This window comes from Antrostomus carolinensis, unplaced genomic scaffold (assembly GCF_000700745.2).
Source record: "Antrostomus carolinensis isolate BGI_N321 unplaced genomic scaffold, ASM70074v2 scaffold48000, whole genome shotgun sequence".
NCBI classification, from domain to species: Eukaryota; Metazoa; Chordata; class Aves; order Caprimulgiformes; family Caprimulgidae; genus Antrostomus; species Antrostomus carolinensis.
This window is the reverse complement of record NW_010287294.1, coordinates 9,586-30,475: the sequence shown is the minus strand read 5'-3', so window position 1 is coordinate 30,475 and position 20,890 is coordinate 9,586. Positions and strand designations below refer to the sequence as shown.

General features: G+C 43.0%; 1 protein-coding gene across 1 annotated transcript in view; it reads right to left on the bottom strand.

Annotated features, from left to right (window-relative positions):
* The window catches only part of LOC104520650 (calcium uptake protein 1, mitochondrial-like), a gene marked incomplete at its 3' end in the record, with an annotated part of 23,835 nt that extends 5,292 nt beyond the window's left edge, over positions 1-18,543 (bottom strand). Inside the window, exons 1-2 of the mRNA XM_010162398.1 lie at positions 18,383-18,543; positions 1,677-1,866 (exon numbers count right to left, since the gene is read on the bottom strand). Coding sequence (XP_010160700.1) covers positions 1,677-1,866; positions 18,383-18,543 — 351 coding nt within the window. The remainder of the gene's footprint in view (positions 1-1,676; positions 1,867-18,382) is intronic.
* Between the last annotated feature and the right edge of the window lie 2,347 nt (positions 18,544-20,890).

The following is a 20,890-nucleotide window of genomic DNA, read 5'->3' as shown; positions in this document are numbered from 1 at the left end:
CTGCTGCTCATAGGACGAAGGAAGGATGTGGACTGAGAAGAGATCCAGGCTGCACATTGTTCCCACCAGACCTCTTGGGCACCCTCCATGCCTGGCTCGTGTCTTATTTGGAAAGCGTGGCCACATTCCTCCCTGCCTAGTATGGGAAGGAAAGAGCTGGTCAACGTAGGCACATCTCCTAACAACTGGAGTAAAAGTCCTCCCTTGCGAACAAAAATTCTCTGGCTTCCCTGGCCAGAAACAACCAGTCACTTAAAACAAAAATCAATCATTACATTTGCTGTATCAACAAATGTTCTTCTTTAAAAATAAGAATGTGGATGAAGGTGGATCACTTCTTTGCTCTTTGCAACCTGTCTCCATCTGCTGACACTGGAAAAAGTAACCCGCTTTCTTTGAGTGGCACTGGCAAGAGCTGAAGTTTTGCTAAAGCTGTCAGAGTACCTGACACCCACTTGCCAAGAAAATTAGTGGAAGCCGAGAAGCCAAATTCCTGGACAATTCTGAATATCTCAGTGTAGTCTCTGAATTACAACATAACTTCACTGAGCTGCCACCAGCATGTCACAACAGGGAGAGTTTGGAGCCCCAAATACCATAAGACACTTGAAATGTCAAGTTGTGTAATCTACTCTTACCAAGAACAGAATATGATTCAGCAACTTCAAATGAAAAGGCTCTTAATTTTTATGAAAAGCTGCTAAGACACTAACTACAATCATCCACAATTTCACAGCTAATGAGATGCAGTCTCCAGTATACAGACTTAAAAATAATTATCAGAAGCAAATAATACGGAAAAGAATTGTGAAGAGCATATGTGCCCGTTCTCTTTCGCACCACAAAGATATTAAATCATTGAACACAGCCCAGTAAAATCGACACTCCGACAGGTTTAAAAAATAAAATATTGCTTTCTGCCAACTCCCAGCTACGGGACTGTCCATCAGACCAAATCACACGCCTTGTAATAACTGTGGTTACAGATAGTACCAAACTAGTTGTCAGGCTGTTCTGAGGAGCCCAAAGCTCTCAGGACTGCCCAGCAGTGAAAGCAGGTCACAAGCTGACCATATAGTTCATTACTCAAGCTTTCCTCCTCTTGAAAATTAAGTAGGCATAAACATCAAGAGAGACACAACTAACCATGACCAGGCAGTAAGGCTGTATTTCAGCAACTATGTTTACATGGAATAATTAAAAGAAAAATGTAAGTACACCTTTCCTATAATCCTTTCTTCCATACCCATCCTCTCCTTCCTCCTACATACACTGTGTATATTCACAGGCAAACGGATGGACTCACGGATGCCCTGGATGCCCTAGATGGTTTTAAAGCTTTTGCGCCGATTTCCTACTTTGCATGCACCATCCTAACAGCCATGAAGGCAGGAGCCTTGATTTCTCAGCAAGGCACTTCAGAGGATCAGTGTACTTGACTTCCAAATAAACCAAGTTGCAACCTAAAGAAACTCAAGGTAGCATGCCAAGAAAGTAGTTTCCCAAAACAGTAAGATCCAGTAAACAGTAAGGTTAGAAAATAAAGGCAAGTACAGAGCAACAGCCAGACTCTATACACACACTGTACCACAATCTGAATAAAGTGTTGTGCAGGTTTTCTCCCTTTTTCCACTGCAGTGCAACAGCTGCAGGTATAACACACCCAAGTTTGGTACCTTACGGTCCCTGAACCCAGAACGCTTCTTCTTCTTCCCTTCTGGCTGAGCCTCTTCATCACCCGATGCAACGGCCTTTCTACCCTCACTGCTGCTGCTCTCCTCCTCCTCCTCCTCCTCATGCTTCACCTTCTCGCTCGGCTCTGTCCTTGGATCATGTTTTACGGAGGATGAGTCTTCTGCGTAGGCCCTGTACAAAGCAAAAGAAAACACCGGTTTAGGAAACTGCCGAGGGGTGCTAAGGCTACGGAGATGGTCCTGCAAGGCTCTCCCTGAATGAAACACTTGTTGCAGTTCAGCATGGAGGACTGCAAAGCAAAAGCAAAGAAGTGATCAGTCTAGTCTCCTTGCAATACTGTGTGATTTTCCCTGCTGTAATCAAATTTCCACCCACCCACCCCAAAACCCAAACTAATAATCACAGTAAGTTTTCCCAGTCCAAGAACACCAGAGCAAATAAATCACTCAGGAAATTATCGCACCCTCTACCAAAAACTCCACAAGCAAGAAAGATTGGGAAGGGCATACCATGCCTTGTCTAGTGCTAAATTCCACCCCTGCTCCCCAAAAAATGATTTATATAAAGTGATAGAAATGTGTTTTACCATCAGCACTGCAGGATTCAGAACGAATAGCCTCTTTCTTTCAGCTCAACTGATTTATTTGCTATCTCCAGCAGGTGACAGACTGCTTTATTTCCCTTTTCCACCAATGACTCTTCCGAACTCCAGTGCTACAGGATTTGTGACAAGAAAACCTGGAGCTGTTTATCCTCAAGCTGGAAATAGAACCCTGGCAGAGCAAAGGACCCCTTTTCCCTTGCTGTTCAAATACAAATATGTTCAGCGACCCTGTTTGTAGACCAAGACTCAATACTCAAAAATCACTCAGTCTAAGCTGTGAGCAACTTGCAGAATTGCAAATAGCAATAGGGTGGTTAAATAAAAAGCAGGATAAATCCATAAGCCAAACAATACTATGGCTTTCCTTGTAAAGTGGTTTACAACCAGACAGAGCTCAGACCATATTAACATTGGTGAAATTATCTCCTCTTAGGATATGTTAACATGTCACCAAGTGCAAGGTCCTGAACCTGGGCTGGGGCAACCTCAAGCATAAAAACAGGTTGGGCAGAGAATGGATCAAAAGCAGCCCTGAGGAGAAGGACTTGGGGGTACTGCTGGATGAGAAGCTGAACACGAGCAGACAATGTGCACTGGCAGCCCAGAAGGCAAATAACTGTATCCTGGGCTGCATCCAGAGCAGTGCGGCCAGCAGGTCAAGGGAGGTGATTCTGCCCCTGTACTCCACTCTGGTGAGACCCCACCTGAAGTGCTGGGTCCAGTGCTGGGGCCCCCAACATCAGAAGGACATGGACCTACTGGAGTGAGTCCAGAGGAAGCCACAAGGATGATCCAAGGGCTGGAGTACCTCTGCTATGAGGACAGGTTGAGGGAGTTGGGGCTGTTCAGCCTGGAGAGGAGAAGGCTGTGTGGAGACCTTCTAGTGGCCTTCCAGTACCTGAAGGGGCTCCAGGAAGGCTGGGGAGGGACTTTTGACAAGGGCAGGGAGTGACAGAACAAGGGTAATGGCTTTAATCTGGAAGAGGGGAGATCGAGATGAGAACTGAGGAAGAAATTCTTTGCTGTGAGGGTGGTCAGACACTTGAACAAGTTGCCCAGAGAAGCTGTGGATGTCCCCTCCCTGGAAGTGTTGAAGGCCAGGTTGGATGAGGCTTTGAGCAACCTGGTCTAGTGGGGAGTGTCCCTGCTGATGGCAGGGGGTTTGGAACTGGATGATCTCTAAGGTCCCTTCCAATGCAAACCATTCTGGGATTCTATGTCACAACAAGAAAGCAAACAGTTTGACAGAATTATTTCTCTTTCTAAAGGACTCAAAGAGCTCAGGCACACATCCTAACCTGCCTGTAACTTGAGCGAAGCCGCCTTTACTTTGAGTTCCTGGTGATTTATTTTGGACTAATCCCAGGGTACAGGGCTCACACAGGTGCCGCTCATTAGCCAGCAGACTTCAGATGAAGGCTGGTACTTTGGTACTCACTGTAACTATGAACATGGTCATTTACAGCTGCATGAGTTTATTCAAAAAAGGCTGCCTTGAGAGAAAAACAAAAACAAACCAAGATTTTTAAAGTCTCCCAAGCTCTAAGCAAAAGGCTATGCATATTTCATCCTAACAGTTTCCTGGAAAACACAGATGTGGTATGTAAAATTAACAGAGCAGAGTCTGTGCCTGTCTCCCCAGCAATACAGCTTTGCAGCAACCTCAGTGCATCACCTTCAAGAAGAAGAAATGAGGGTAGCTGCTCCTTCAATTAACTTAAATGCTACCAAAATAAATGACAACTCACTCCTTACCAGCATCCAATAATTCACTAACAGTCACAGTACAGGACAGATGGGGAAGGGCTAAAGAACTCAAATCCTTCCATGGTTCTGGTAGGAAGCAAAAACTTTATTATACTAGAATAAACTCCCAAAGAGCATACTTAGGAACAGAGTGAAACACAAAAGCAAAATAACTTTTGTTCATATGGTGACAACTACTTCAGCAAAGTACCAAAAGCACTGGAACAACCACCAAGACCAGCATTGCTTTGAAATGCAATAACCCACAGTGCTACAGCTGGGTTAAAGCATTTCAGAGGTTTCTGGTCCACACTGGGACAGAATACAAGTCCTTCACAAGGGTTTGATTTAATAAAATACACAAGTGCTTGGTGAAGAGCAGTACTAATCATGCCTTTTCACACAAAATGGAGTCTAACATGCCAGTCTTTCCTTTCTGAAAAGGTCCTGAGCCTTTATTTGACAATATATTTTTGTAAGTCTTACAGCAAAGCACTATCTTTAAGACCTTCACTGAACCAAACTTTCAGAGACAGGATCCAAACCTGTCCCCATCCACAAGCATCTTAAAACAGGTAAATCATTTCCCCAGAAGACCCAGGCAGCTGATCTGTCTCTTGGAGCATGAAGTCCACGCTGGCACCTCTCCTGAAGCCTTTCCTGAAAGTTTAATCAGCACTGACACATCCTTGTGGAGTTGTGGTTTTGGCTGATATGCAGTTTGCTAGAATAAGCTGTTGTCAGCTGAGGCTACACCAGCAGCCCTGACAAGGAAAGCCCTTGTGTACGCAGGACACCAGTCTTAAGTAGCTCCAAGAGAATCTCTAGGGAAAAGGCCCAGGGGACAGAAAAGCAGTAGAAAATCAATTTCTTACCTACACAACCAAGCTATTTCATATGAAACATGCCAGAGAATAGCTGTAGCAGGAAAGATTTGCTCCTGTAATGCTTGACTGACAGCTAGCAAACCAGGAAAGGGACAGATGAAATTCAAAATCAAACATTTTCAGCAAATCCTACGCATTCCCTCAATCCATCACACTGTCAAGCCAGTTGGCTACAGCAGCACAGACGTAGGCTGTGTGAATAGAGTTGACTTTTTTCCCCCTTCTAGTATATCCAGGTAATTAACTCTGCTCTACAGTTAGATCATCATTCCAGCATACAAGCAAAATGAGCTATAAGAATAAAAGCAGTGTTTGTAGTCTACTTCTCAAACAAGGTTTTAAACAGTACCTGCTACTCCCCACCTCCAGGCCACAGTCCAAACCACTTGCTGAATTAACCGTTGAAGGATCTGCTCTCTATTTACACCTACCACTCTGTGTATTTTATGTCCTGCACAACTGTCCTCTGTTGAAATCCTTGGCTTCCAACAACCACAACTTCCATACTGGGCCCACATAAAGGAGTTCTTCAATGCAGATGTCAGCATATGGCTGGAAAAACCCCGGAGCTCCAGAAATAGCTGACTGCCATCTGCAAGTGAAGACTCTCCACCTCCTTTTTTTGATGAGACCGACCTTCCAATGGCATGCCTGTTCCTACAGCTTCTGCACAAAAGGGAAACAAAAATACAAAGACTCCCTTCACTGTGTGCCAAGACTGGCTGCCAGCCTCTCTCCATGGAGCGTGCCTAGCCCAGATCCTAGCTGCCAGGCTTCAACCCTCCCAGTCTCTTCAGGTTTTTTCCCCCTCAGTGAATCGAATTTGAGGCAAAGACCATATTTCCCACCTATTTAGTAATCTCTTTTAATCCTTTGAGAAAGTCAACAATTAAGCATAAGATTAGGTTCATCATCCCCAAGGAATCATAGAATCACTTGGTTGGAAAAGACCTCTGAGATCATCGAGTCCAACTGTACCTGTCCACTACTAAACCATATCTCTGAGTAACTCATCTACCCGTCTTTTAAACACCTGCAGGGACGGTGACTCAACCACCTCCCTGGGCAGCCCATTCCAGTTTCTGATGACCCTTTCAGTGAAGAAATTTTTCCTGACATCCAATCTGTACCTCCTCTGGCACAACTTGAGGTCATTTCCTCTTGTTCTATCACTAGTTACCTGGGAGAAAAAACACACACCTGCCTCTCTCCACCCTCCTTTCAGGTAGTTGTAGACAGTGAGAAAGTCTCCTCTCAGCCTCCTCTTCTCTAGGCTAAACAACCCCATTTTCCTCAGCTGCTGCAGCTACCATAGAGGACTACTCAGTGCTGAATTCTCACCTAGAAAATAATTCCTTCAGAAAGCCAAATGTGTGCAACCACAGGATATATATCCTGGAACGATCCTGGGACTCACACCAGGCATTGGCACAATATTCCACAGTTGCAGGTCTTCCAATTAGAGAAATCATAATCCCTCACTTCAAAGTATTTTTCTTCTCTGAGTGAGAGAAGCAGAACAGTGTGCTAAAATAACAAAGCTTTGTGCCAGAGTTAACACTGCTCAGTTATTCTAATCCCGAAGGCAGTAGAAAAGTACTTAGCTATCAGATGCTATTTAGTCTCAAAAAGCAAATTAGGAGAAGTTGGGCACTCAGGAGTCAGCAAAGACACTGCCACCAAACAGGAAGCAAGAGAGGAATCCTGCCTGACAGATGCATTCTTCAGTTGACTAGAGTTGCTATGTGTGTAAACATCTAGAGACATCCAAGTGAGGTTTAAAAGCTGCTTAAAACTGCAGGCTTTCATACTGGAATACAAAAGCAACTTTGGACACAACATCCATAAAAATAGGCAACCTCCAGGGAGCGGAAGTACTTTCAGTGAGGAGCCCTGTCCCATCCTCAGCTCAACCACTTTCAGCAACTAAATTAGTTAGATTAAACTGTAGTAAGAAATTAAGCAGAAATTATGAAGATCTGCAGCCCAGTTATTCAGGATGTCACCCCACTCACAAGACTTTTTACCACTTTGCTTCCTTCCTCACCTTTCACAGTACTTGACACTGATGTAAATTAGCACAATGAATTTGTGATAAGAACTGCAATGAACAGACCAAAATTAAGACAGATTCCAGAGATGAACATGAACAATTAAGATTGAGGAGACAGCTCTTGATATCAGCTATAGCCTAAATTAGGTCCAAGAACATAAGGAGACAGCAGCATAGACTGTGAGACGTGCACACCCTTCCTTCCACCCCAGCCAGCAGCAGGAACATCCCCACAGATGGTACACTCCAAGGAAGAGCTGGACCACCCAGAGAAGGTCTGACAGGGAGCAACAGGAATAGTTGAGGGTTCAGAAACACTGTGGGAAAAACTGACCTAAATAAGCCACACTGATTAAGAAAGACAGAAAAGAGGAAAGTGAGATAACTGTAATATCCATAAAACAGCTGCTGCAGGACTGTTCTCTTGGTTCAGTGAAGGACAGGACAAGATGCAGGACATGTGCTTAAGGACTTCATAACGGAAGAGACTTACAGACCAGGGAAAGAAGGAGAAGCCTGTGAGTACAGACATATACATACACAGAAAGCACTGTATGTTAAGGTAACAGGGGAACACTGGAATCAGCTGTCAGGCAGGATTTATTCCATCACCGCTCTCTCCATCACCAGCAAATTGCTAAAAATAGGTGAGACAGCTGCCTGTCAGGACTAGCTTGGAGGCACCCAGCCCTGCCTTGGCAGCAGACTAGCTGATTTCTCACACTCTCTCCCACTCTGTTGCAGCCCAGTTTAGGCACTGGCACCAGCACGTGGGTGCAGACAGATGGGCCAGAGCGTGAGGACCTCTTCTTCAAGCCCCTTGAAAGGGATTGCTCTGCAGAAGATGAACCTGAATGGTTTTAGGTCAGTCTCAACAGTTAACTTGGATCATGTGGGGCAACATGCCAGTCCTTAGAGATGACTCCTTGATAGACCTGCAGAGGAAAACAAGTGCTTGACAAAGGCCAGCAACCCTAATGACACACACTGAAGGCATCCTACTGATGTTATCCTAACACCCTCTTAAACTATAAATCTGTTTATTTCTTAATCCAGGAGATGCTCCTTATATTTCCAAAGAGAGCTCACCCTGAGTGGGCTAGGGGACCATATCCCTGAGCTGCAGTCCCAATGGATGCATGCAGCTGCAACTCGCTTACATCTGCCGTGCACAGAGAGAATTGAGCACAGAGGCATAAGCCTACACTCCTCACCTCCCAAATGCACTGCTCACTTGAACTTCCCTTGATCTGAACTGTACTTTGAAGGCTGACAGGCTCGATGGCTTTGCCCCCCCCCCAAGAAAACGGCAGCTGCTTTTAGTCACACCTGCAACACCCCTTGTATCTGCTCCTGGGCATGCAGACAGGTCAGCAAGGGAAGGCAACTGAAGAAAACCACCAGGCTGGCAGAGATGATGAGAAGCAAGAGGTCAGATGACCACATGAACCCAGAAAGACCACAGCTGGCATCCTGTTCTCTATCCCTGGTCCCCCCAAAAGACAGCAAGCTCGCTGCTGTCACTCATCAGTGAAAAAATAATAATAAAAATCTTGGGTTGGAAGAATAAGGGAGGCAAAGCAAAGTCACCGATGCCACAAGCTTTTTAAGGTGCTCTCAAACACAGAACAGCTTTTCTTCCCCCCCACCCCTTTTTTTTTTTGGCAATACTTGAGGGTTTGCATAAGGCTGGCTTTATGAGTTTGAAATTATGAACCAAATCAACAGATACAAATCAGTCTGACTTATGATGACAAATATCAACTTCTGAAGATTGTTTTATTGGGTATTCAAAGCTTATACTCAAGGGTAAGAAGGATGCCATAACTGCTAAGAAATACAAACAAAAAACCTCACAACTTTAGTTCAGAAGAAAGCAAGCCCTGTAGAAATAAGGAAACAGAAAAGATGGGAAGAGAAAGTTAAATGTACTCCATATAAATTGAAAGATAGACATTGCAGAAAATTGATAAGGGACACAGAAACACCCAAGGAGGAGTCAATGACTAAGAGAATATGATCTTTTTATCGTCCAAGTTAACAAAGACAACAAGGCGTGTGTAATAAATTGAGATTATTGTTTACTGTGTTATTGGAAGTGACAGAACTATATATTTCCAAGTGAACACGTACTCTGTTTATAATGCTTTATATTCTATATACCCAGATCTTCTCAAGAGAGAGCACAGGCAGACCCTCTCCACTTGAATGGCAGCAAAGGTCTATATAACACAGCAACAGTGTGTATCTATAGATATGTCTTTTCTACTCAGGTCTTTATAAGGCTTTCTGCAGAAGTCTGAGGCTTAGTTTTAATAAAAGCTGGCTGAGACTCTCTGCCCATCTGCTGCTGATATTCAGTAACTCATTGCTATTAATATTTTAAAAGAGTAAAACAGGGCAATAGGTGTTATCACAAACCTGTTATTTAGACAAAGACTGATGCTGGACAGAAGACAAGATGACTTAGGCTTCCTAATTAAAGGAAAGTAAAGAAGAATTTCATGACAGTCAACTAGGGCTTACGGAAATAAGTCTTACGCTTAATGGGTGTCACTTCTTGATGAGATTACCAGTGTTGTTGATAATCGCAGTAGCATTCACTTAATAAATGCAAATTCTCACACCGTACTATTCCATTTGCCATTAAATGGTACTGTGATTAATAAGCCAGAGCAACACAAAAACCAACACAAAACATTCAATGGATTAAAAACCAGTTAATAACATGCTTCAAAATATGAGTATTTGATCATCAACGAGTGTCTGAGCTTCTCCAAAGACCTGACAAGGGTAAGTTCCTGGCCCTACGCCACATCTTTTATTAATGAGCTAGAGGATAAAGTCCCTGGATCCCCTGCCACCCATCAGTAAAGATTCAGACAGTGCTAGAAATTACAGTCTCGCTTGCTCAGTAAGCTGAGCACAAGCAAGCACACAATACCCATCAAGACAGCCAAAGAGTGAGGGGAACACCCAGGCACAACGAACACAGATGTGTTTACATGACTGCTTTCATCCTTACTACATGTTAATGTCTGTGAAAGCCACTTTGTGCTTTAGTGGACTGACAGTTGATCATAACTCCTCATGAATCATCGCAGTCTTAAGGACAAATGCAAACCTTGTAGTACTTGTAGGTACAAGTACAGGAATCTCAAATCAAGTCTAAATATTAAATAATGCTCCTGTTTGGCACCGATGCAGCCCTCCTAGGCTACTGCACCCGGGCTCTTCAGCTTTTTAGCATCTTTTATCTTTAAATCCAACCCAATCGAAAGCTACAAATTAAATATTTAGTAGGGTAAGTTTTTCAGAGTCAGAGAGCTTATTCCTCCAGGGCTCAGATAAAAAAGTAAATTGACCATAGCCTGCATTCCTGGTAGAGGAAAAAGCTGGAAAGCTCTGTAACCTAATAACAAAACAAAGAAATGGCTGAAAGTAGGCACTAGCATACACTGAGGCCAAGAATAACACAGCACCTTGTTCACAATGGAGATCACAGAATCACAGAATGGCAGGGGGTGGAAGGGACCTCAGGAGATCATCCAGTCCAATCCCCCTGCCAAAGCAGGTTCCCTACAGCAGGTTGCACAGGAAAGCGTCCAGAGGGGTTTTGAACATCTCCAGAGATGGAGACCCCACACCCTCTCTGGGCAGCCTGTCCCAGGGCTCCAGCACCCTCACAGTAAAGAAATTTTTCCTTAAGTTTGTCTGGAACTTCTGGTGTTCCAGTTTGTTCCCCCTGCCCCTGGTCCTGTCCCTGGGCACCCCCGAATAGAGCCCAGCCCCATCCATTTGGCCCCCACACTTCAGGTATTTATAGACATTGATCAGATCCCCTCTCAGTCTGCTCTTCTCCAGGCTGAAGAATCCCAGCTCTCCCAGCCTTTCCTCACACGGGAGATGCTCCAGGCATAATCAACAATTTCCCTGATGTATAGATTCTCTTCCCACAATGGTTTCTAAAAAATTAAGATTAAGTGGGTTTCTCCCACTGAAGAAGGAAAAGATAAGCTCTAGCTCAAGCAGTAATTCTGGTAAGTTGTATTACATTTACTTGCACCTTCAGCAATCAACAAGTTCATTTCCATTAAAGCACTACTCACTCACCAGGCATGTTATGCACATCAGGTGTGTATATGTGATGTTATACACATCAAATGTCAACTAAAGAAAAACTGATGTGAATTGTGACTTTCAAGATTTATTTTCTCCAATTTCCTTGAAAATATTTAGTTTCTCTATAAGGACAAACAAATCAGGTCTCTATGATAATATAAAATGTGAATATGAGTTCATTAATCGAAAACAGACTATTTTCCATCTAGTTTAACTAGCATGTATCTATAATTAAATATCATGAAGAACTTCTAAGAGAGGGTAGCCCCAGCATCCAGTTACCTAGCAGGGAAGGAACATCAATCCTCATCAGCATCCCAGACCATCCACAATAATGCAACAAGCCATTAAGTGAAGAAGTGCTACTCATCAATCACTGGCAACTGGTTTTGTTGTGCAAACTATAGGCTCAGTCCTGTAAGGCATAAGAAATGGGTGAGCCTATTCACATGCATAGAGCAAAGCAGGTGTTTCCACATCACAGCCTTTTATAGGCTCCCGGCAAGCACTGTTTGCCTACCTGACCGTGCTACTCCATCCATCTTCATCTCCACTGAGGACATGAGAACACAAGAGAGCAAACGTAGAGCCACGATAAGTGGTGTTGCCAGAGGACTAAAGTTATATAAAATAATTCTCTAGAAACAGAGAGGGACTGAAGCAGGTCAGTGGGGAAGAAGAAAGGAAGTGTTCCAAGCACCTGACCACTGACTCGCACAGCTGGAATGTGCAGGATGGAGTTGTTTAAATGCAAGGAACATCTTATTGCTTTGGGTAGCCAAAGAAGAGTGAAGACTTTAAATGACTTATGGGAAAAGGTATGTGGGCTACAAGATCCCTTGTGGGGGAAAAGAGATCCCTTCAGATTTCTTAATTTCCACAAAACCTGGTCTTTAGCTAAAAGCAGACAGCAGGAGAAGATCACAGGAGGTCAGTCAGAGACAGGGCTAACACATCGCAGCTTTCAGGCCATACTGCTCTTCACAACTGGAAGACCACAGAAGGTCATTCCTGGCACCACTTTTTGCTCTCCAGCCTGGGATATGTTCACACAGCTGCATGCCTCTGAGAATCTGGCCTATTGCTCTTGGGACAAAAGTCCTAACAAATTCAGCCACAAGTCAAGGAGGGAGCAATTCCTCGCTATGTTGATATTAATACTAATTTAAAACTGTTCTGCTGTAACATAAACTCTAAGGTATTTAACAGGACTATTCCCCTCCCAGCCAGTCCCTCGTGCAATCCCTCAGCCGTTTTGGCAGACTAAAAACAGATGGGCTGTGTCATATTAAACAAAGCCTCCTCAACCTCACAAGCCCTTTGTTCTCTTCAGCTGGCCCCATGAGCAGCAATGATCCCATATGTAGTCTAGACACCAAAAAAAAAACCCAAAAAACAAAACCCAAACAAAACAGCATATAGCTTCCACCAGCAAGTCTCAGCAAGAGCCAACTGCAGGAGACAGCTGAAGCTGTAGAAGTTTCCCAAAGTAAAAAGCGATAAAAAACCCAAAGGTTAGGCTAAATTCTATTTTAAAGTCTTAATTAATGATCTTTATGCCCATCTCTAGTTTTCTTCCTTGCTTCCTCCCCACAGACCCAACCTTTAGCACAGCACAGAAGGCAGCTGGACCATCAGGTGATGATGGACACTGAACATCACAGGAAAGTGACAGCCATAACAAAACTAGATCCTAAGGGAGTGAGACTCAATGATTGCATTGGCACTTTACTTCCAAATCAGGAACTAATCAAAACTAAGTGATATTTAGAATTTCTGCGCTTCCTTTATTGAGCCAGAAAATTATTCCCCCTTCTCCACTCCCAAATGAAGTGACTTCTTGGAGAGATGTTGCTTTCCAGCTAGCTGCTGGAGGACAGCCAACATGCTCTTGGGGTGCAGGCAAGGTGAGCAGGCACTTTTAGTTATTCGGTGCACAGGGGAGGCAGCAGGCATGAACTTGGCCACCAGAGGGCACCTGGTTTTTTTAGTTTTGTTTTTTTTTTTTAAAAAAGATTTAAAAGTGCCATTTCCAATGACGTTAAAGACTCAGGGTTCAAAAAACACTTAATCCTGTTCAGAGACGGAGAATTCAAAGTGTTGTACCCGTAAAGTCGCAGCAAACTAAGATGATTGGGGAAGCAGTTTCTTGCATTTCCACCTGGCTTCTCTGCACAAATCGCAGCTCTGATTTGCTATACAACATTTAAATAAGACACTATGAACATGCACTGATCAAACTACCGGGCCCTGCAGGCTTAAGGTAACACCTGCGCTTTAAGCTCAGCAGGTCAGCTGAGGTCACTTGCCCTCAGGGAAGTTCAGATGTTTTCCTAATTGACTCCAGTTTAACTATGGCTCATTCCCCAGCATCAGATTCTTTCCTTCCCCTGAATGCTCATGGATAAAAATAATATGAAGCCAAAAGACACCTGAAAGGACACAGCGCTCTTTCAAGACACTACTCATAGATCAACATGTCTTCACACCTTAAGTGAAAACCCTCAGCACAGCAATCCCAAGGATAGTCTCTTAAGTCTGTCACCTCTCAAAGAATTAAAAAAAACTGAGTGGAGCTCTCAAAATAAAAATAACCTAACACGGATAATACCTACAGTTTTTCATCTTTTCTTTCCTACATCAGGTTAAGTAGTACCTGACACATCTATAGCTATAAAGCAGGTTTCTCCTCTCTTGACTATGATTTATGTGGTTTCCTTTGTTTTACTAGAACAAAGATTTTTAAAGTCTCAGTTTCAGCTGGCATAAGATATTTCCAGCAATTCTGCCATTAAAAATGTATTCTAAGCAATTATTCTAAAGCCCCTAAGACGATGATGCAAAAAAAGCAATGCATTCTTAAACAGAGTTAGCTAAGGGCTGCTCTAGGCTTCAAAATTAATTCCAGAAGTGCCACGAGATGACAGACAAATACAAAAAACAATGTAGGTCAGCAGAGCAAGGGAGACGAAGGGTCTTTCCTACAGAGGATCTTCCCGTAAAGCAATCGGCATTTGATACAGGATGGCTGAAGGAGAAAAGGGTGGAAGAAGAGAGGAAGAAATGGTAAAGGTGGAATGAAATCTGCAGAAGTGGCAGCCAGCACCTAAACAGCTCAGCTTGCTGGTGAGGAGTGGAGCCTGAAAGAGAAGAGCTGGTAACAGACTGAGAATATAACTCCAGGACTGGGAGACAGCTATCTCAAGCTTAATGGCTTTGACTTATGCACAGGATGGGGCAAAAAGGCAGAAGAGTACGGAATAAGGCCAAGGGGATGCAGCAAAATAGCACTGGGTGCCGCGTTAGACACAAATAAGGTGGTAGCAAAGAGTCTTGTTGTTAAGCAGCTTCCAAAGCAACACAGATGTCTTGCCCTTATTCTTACTGCTAATATATTTTAGGAAGGATAAGAAAGTAAGCATAACTAAATACTTCCAGTCAATCAGGAAAAGCACCGGTAAGATTCTGCTTACAGAGGTCCTTCTGTGCTCCCCAAAGGTACATTGTCTCCCTTATTTCATTCAATACTAGGTTGATTGAGTGACAAGCTTCAGTACTGAAATGTCAATTTAAGTGCTTTCAGATGCCCACTGCCCACAAATTCAGCCAGGAAGGTTTGTGACATAAAGAACACATCTTTGGCCATTTAATAACACTCCAAAAGAGTATTTGGAACTATAAATACAGAATACAAACTTTACAGGAGTATCAGTAACAGACTATTTTTTATAAACGTTAAGCTTGCTGCAAACTGTGAGGTTCAGTACTCCTCATATATTAATGCCTCATTTAGATTAGCCAATGACTGCACTAAGATTTATTTTAATTAATTCAGTTCATTATACCAATGCCCAGATACTTAATTGCTTCTGTTGCCAGTTGGAAATCCTCAGCGTTTAAGTGATTGCTTAGGAAGCGTAAACTTCATTAGTCTTCTAAGCTCAGTTACTTGCATTGCTGAAGTATCCTTCACCACAGCAGAACAGAGCAGCGTTAGCTTCTCCTGTCGTATATAATCATTTAGATGAGATATATTCCACCAAAAACAGGCAGCAGGAGCTCCTGCAGGACAGCAAAGGCAACCAGACCCACACTTGCCTGCAACGGACAGCTATGCAAAAGGCTACACACAGATGCAGATCAAATGTGAAGATCCCACCAAACCACCTCCCATCTTAGGAGTACACAAAATGTCTTTCCTATCTTGTGTCATACAACCACTGGGGTTTTTATATGTATCTTTTAAATCCTTGACTTCTCCCCTACCTTTGTAAGGGCTTCCTTACCCCAGCACTGGCTTCTGATGCTGCTCAAAGCATATTCTACAGAATCAGTCAGTCAGAACTGCACATGACAGTCACAAACCACCTGAGAAGTCCTGACTTTCTTCATGCTAAGTAGTGGAAAGGGTCAGTTCACATACAGGGACTATCACATTAATCCCTTCTAGCAAGGTTCACCATCATCAGAAGAACAAGAAATTTGTTTTAGAGTAGAAAGTTTGGGATTTTTTTTAAGCATTGATGAGTGCTGCTCCTCACAGGGTACTAGAGAAGAGCTGGGGCATTTACACTAGGCTTTATGCAGATGACAGGAAGAATTGCAAGTCAGATATTCTTTTCCTTTTATTACTGCTCTTCCCCTAACACATCATCTTCTACTTACCTAGCCCAAGAAGCATAGGATTTTCAACTGCTTCTTGATTCAGCCTATTAAATCTTTAATGCCTTAACTGTAAAGACAAATAATTAAGAAAATAAAAAGAGGGAAACATCTCTCATCTTTAACGAAAACTTCATTCACAGCCTGCAGAAAAACATCCCTTACTGCATTCCCCCCAAAGGGCAATGAAGTGTCTCAGCTTCATTAACAGACCATCCAAGGTTAAGCAGAATATTAACAGGCACACATTCCTCGTTAGAGTCACCTGCTGTCAAAGGGACAGAAACTCTTTGCGATGCTGAGAACCACACTTAGGACATGCTGGACCCCTCAGAGAATAACTGTGCATCACAGGAGGGTTTTTCATCACAACAAAAGCACGGCTGCTTCACTAACCGAAGGTAAACAAGCACCAGAGGTCATCCCTACAACAGACTAACTGCACCAACAGCACTGGTTATGCAAAGGACCTCCCAACCTGCTTCCTATTTAAATACCACAGCAACACTTTATAAATCAAAATTGCTTACTACTAAGTGTAAATACTCAGATGCACACAGACATTTCTCTTTGCAAGTCTGTAAGTTACATTTTCAGTGACACTTGGCTTATTCGACCCCTGTGCTCTGGCTACATGTGTTACACATCTACCTTTTATAACTAATTATACCTTCTGCTACTTACTGTAATAACTCAGGATCTAACTAACTGAATAACCCAGGATGTCATTACAAACGTTTTGTATTCACCTACGCTTATTCTTAAACTCTCCTAATCAGCCAATTTATATATTGTGAAAGACAAAGGAAACTTGCAGTTCCTCATACCTCATTTATTTAAACACAATGTTAAAATGTCTATTTGAAAGTCTGTTCAAAACTTCTAGGTGTCCATACAAAGTGTTTTCTACACCAAACATAACTGTTTTGTTCCTCCTCTTATTTAGCAGCTGTATGCCAAGTAATTAATTAAATATCATAAGCCTGGATGTACTTCTGTCCTACAGTTACCGGCATTGTGAATTTATTTCATGGCTTGTATAGGAAAGGAATACTTCAAAGTATGTATAATTCTATTTAGTGCTTTACAAATTTATAAACAATGAAGAAGATAGAGCAAGGAAGAAAAAAAAATTAATCTCTCCAGATTGATGAGGACTGGGGGAGGTCACATATCACACCACTCCAAAGAGGCTGCCTCTCTCCTTTACTCCATTTCTATCAGCTGAGCAAGGTCAAGCTTGGCCACAGAGCTCAGCAGCCTCCAAGGAACAGCAAAGTACTCCAGGAGCCACAAATCACTTCCTGAAATCACCCTGACCTAGCACTTCACATAACATTAGCAGCTCTTTGCCACAGGAAGAGCCTTCCTCCTGAAAAAAGACAAAGCTAACAAATGACAATTTGTTTGTCAGTTTTTAAAAGCAGGGGTGAATCTGCTGCAGGATGGAAATATTAACTCAGTGGTTTTGGGACAGCTTTAGTAGGACGGGATGTCCTACCCACTTTACGATCATGTTTTAAGTGGAAAAACCCCTGCTCACTTCCCTGCCTGAAAAGCGGTGTTATCGTGGCCAACCCTGCAGCAGCGTCCAGGTCCTGCAGATAAAGAGGCACCACGTAAGTGCAGATTATTAGCAAAAGGCAGCATATGGTGACACCGTGCTGGATCACAGTGTTCTTCCTCGTCCTGAGCAACTCCTTTTAGCACATATCAAGGTCTGACAGCTCTAGGAACAGCCAGAACAATTACCATCATCTTCTTCCCGTTGCATTAAAATTAGAGCCTTCTAGCCACGGCACAGGTAAGCAGCAATAAACCACCCAAACACTGGAATGAAAATAAGATGGGTTTTCAGCAAAGACTTTATTTTCAGAATAATTGCAGCCATGAGCTTGAGTGACACTGCTGGTGCCACGCTGCTTCCATGTTTGGAGGGAAGAGAAGGGAGTCCTTGATTTTTCAAACGTGGCACAGGTCCAGGGTTCAGTGAGGGTAACCTCAGGCAAGCACAAATATCGCCTTTCTCCTTGCAGTTATGGAAACAAGCTTTGAGCCTCACAGCCCACAGGTAGGCGTGCTCAGACTCTGGCCCACGTAGTCCTGCGTGCAGCTACCTTACCACCGAAAGATGGCCTGTCTCCTGCTCCCCTGCTACCTTTTATATATGAAGCAGTCAGCAGAAGACAAAGAAAACCAGAGCAGCATCCCCTGGCCAAGTGTGCTGTCTCTAGCAGCCCTCCCATAAGCTAAAAGCATCATGTTTTCACCCAGCTTGGTCAAGTCAACCGATTTCTCTTTGCACAACACGAGAGACCCATGTAGCATCACCAAGCAGGGGGAAGTCAGGCAGCAAACCCTGCCAAGGGCAAACAGCTCATGTGAGCATGGCTACAGAGGAAAACTGAGTATTTTCCTATCTATCTGGGTACTCACAGCAGCAAAGAAGCTCCATAGGGAGTCAGCAACAGCCATTCCTTCCATACAGCAGAAGCAGGACGGGCAATAACGCTTTACAAAGTCTCCCGCAGATCTTAAACCCATCTGTGAGTACTTACCACAGGACTAAAGCAGAATGAGGTTTCAGGCAAGAAATTAAAAAAAATATATTACCTCTGCCAAAGGAATCTTGCACTTGCTGTTGCTGCAGTTGTCCCTATGAAAGCTGCCACCACGAGCCTACGCCTGGTCCTGGGGTGATGTGCTGTCCCATGGTAACGCCGCGAAACAGCAGACAGCCCTGCTGCGATGGGCAGAAATCGCAGGCGAAACATCCTGTCAAAGAAGAACCCATCAGTAAAGCAACAAACCATTCCTAGCTGTGGACTGTCATGCTGACCCTGAACCAGAGATTTGCTCATATTTTTTCTAAAATAGGAAAAGTTACATAGAATAACTGTCACAGATATTTATTAGCTGTTCTGAAACAGGCTTGTAACCTGTCTAAAAACAGTAAATTATGAGTATTACGTATTGGCATACACCTGGCTGACAGACCTTGCTGTCACATCCCAGCTACTTACTCAGCTGCTCTTACAGTGTTTTTCAAATTCTTCTTCAGCCTTTCCCCAGCACGTTTCGTTAAGAGGAAATATTTGCACTCTCCCGTCCAAGTGCCAAGGCATGCAAGACGCAGGCAGATCTTAGGAGCAACTACAGCAAGTAAGAGCCATTTGGCCAGAGGCAAAGACACAGCTGGATTTCAAAAGGTAAATGAAACCAAATAACAAGCAAACTAACCAAACAAAACCCCAATCCAGTCATTTTAAATTTCCTTAAGAAAATTTTACTGTTCTTAAATCACTTTTTTAGCTAGCCTGGAGCAAAAACATTTATATTCAACTTTAAGTATAAGGCAAGTTTCAAAGTGTCAAAACTCATAAGATACAATCCATACCCGGCTACACACACAACAGTACAGAGACAAATGGGAAACCAGAGCTACAAATCTAAACATTATTACAACAGAGAAATCTGAACCACAAAAATGTCGCCTCATCACACACACCAGCTACAGGAGACAAAGCAATTTTTGGTAGCTCAAAAGATTGAAGGTGAAGGGTAAATGCTGCCTTTGAAAAGAAAAGGTGCTGCATCTTCTAGTGAAATAAAGGATTTATTTCTAACTGATACAAATTCAATTTTCCGATCACAGGGTCAGCCTTAAAAAAAGAAATTTGGAACAGAATGGTAAAACAATCCCCAAGGCCAGTAAAAACACTGTAAGCGAGGAGCAGGGGAGCAGTGGCCCAAATTTTTCCTTTTGTTCCCCATTCTTGCCAGTCTATTCATATATTCCCAGACAGCAAATAACCATAGAATGCAAAGATAAAAACCAAAGATACAGGTTTCTATTTGCTTTTGTAACACAAGGTGCCATGGCATCATTCTGCTAAACCATTAACTCCCAATTATGAGAATCTTGGGACCCTTTTGCACAGACACATCTTACACGTCTGGTGTGTTATCCCATTTCAGCTATTAATTACTGCCCTTTTCTGCCAGTTAAAGCAACACGTAGCTCAGGATTTCATAACGTGAACCGGTGACATGAACTTAGGGAGGGGGAGAGAGGCGGAGGGAGGTGTGTCTTGCACATAAAATATTCAGCAGATAATTTTGAGTGCCAGAGCTCAGTATCTTTTAAGGCAAGAGACACAACTGAAGACTTCACAGCACAATCAAGAAATACGTGGAGAGGGAAGGGAAAGCATAGATAATGAAAAATCACTGGCAGATTCCTTATCAGTGATTTTTCATACCAGATCTAAGGCTTTTGCACAGTCCTGGGACATGGGATGGAGCAGCAGCAGGTGACAGCAGGCTGGGATGGAGGTGGCAATAGTGCTCTCGCTGGGTAGGGCAAAGCCACAGGGTGCCCATCCCTCACTACCCTGGTTTATTGGCAAATACCACAAACTCTGCTAGTGCATCTGAAAAACATCCATTTTATATTCATCTGTGCACATATTAATACCCAAGTTTGCAGTCAGCATTACAATTTTGTTTATTCCTTTAAAAGTAAATAGGCTTAAAATTAAAGTTTTAATGGAATACAGCCAGTCAACAGCGTTTATTGTCCAATCTTCAACAGCTCTGAACAATAGAAGATTTTGTTATGAAAAACAGCTCTTATTTCAAGTTTAAAATTATTTCTATTCTACAAAACCTGATGTTCCCATTTCATCTCCAGAGATGAATTTGTTACATATGCAGAGAAAAAGCTACAAGTGTTATTTTCACCAAGAAGCTAATGTTGCCCTTACTTGGGTTCCCTGTCCTAATTACAACTTTACATGCATAAAATGCAATGGATAAGGAAAGTGTTGCCAGTATCATTTAATCAGCCAAAATGAAAATCCAGCCCCACAGTGCTTACTTTTGAGCTTGAAGAGATTTTTACAACATTTTAGATTGTTGGCTTTAGTACTGCATAAATGTTTTCTCTGTCTGAGCCCTGAGAAACACTAAATTATCCTCTTTGTCCAAGTAATCTCCATACTTGATGGTGCTGGGACATTCACTCAGACAGTGCTCACAGGGTAGCAATTGCCCTAGAGAGCTGAAAGCAGGTTGTTCCTATAACAACCCTAAAATAAAGAGTACCCTTATCTCGGGGGG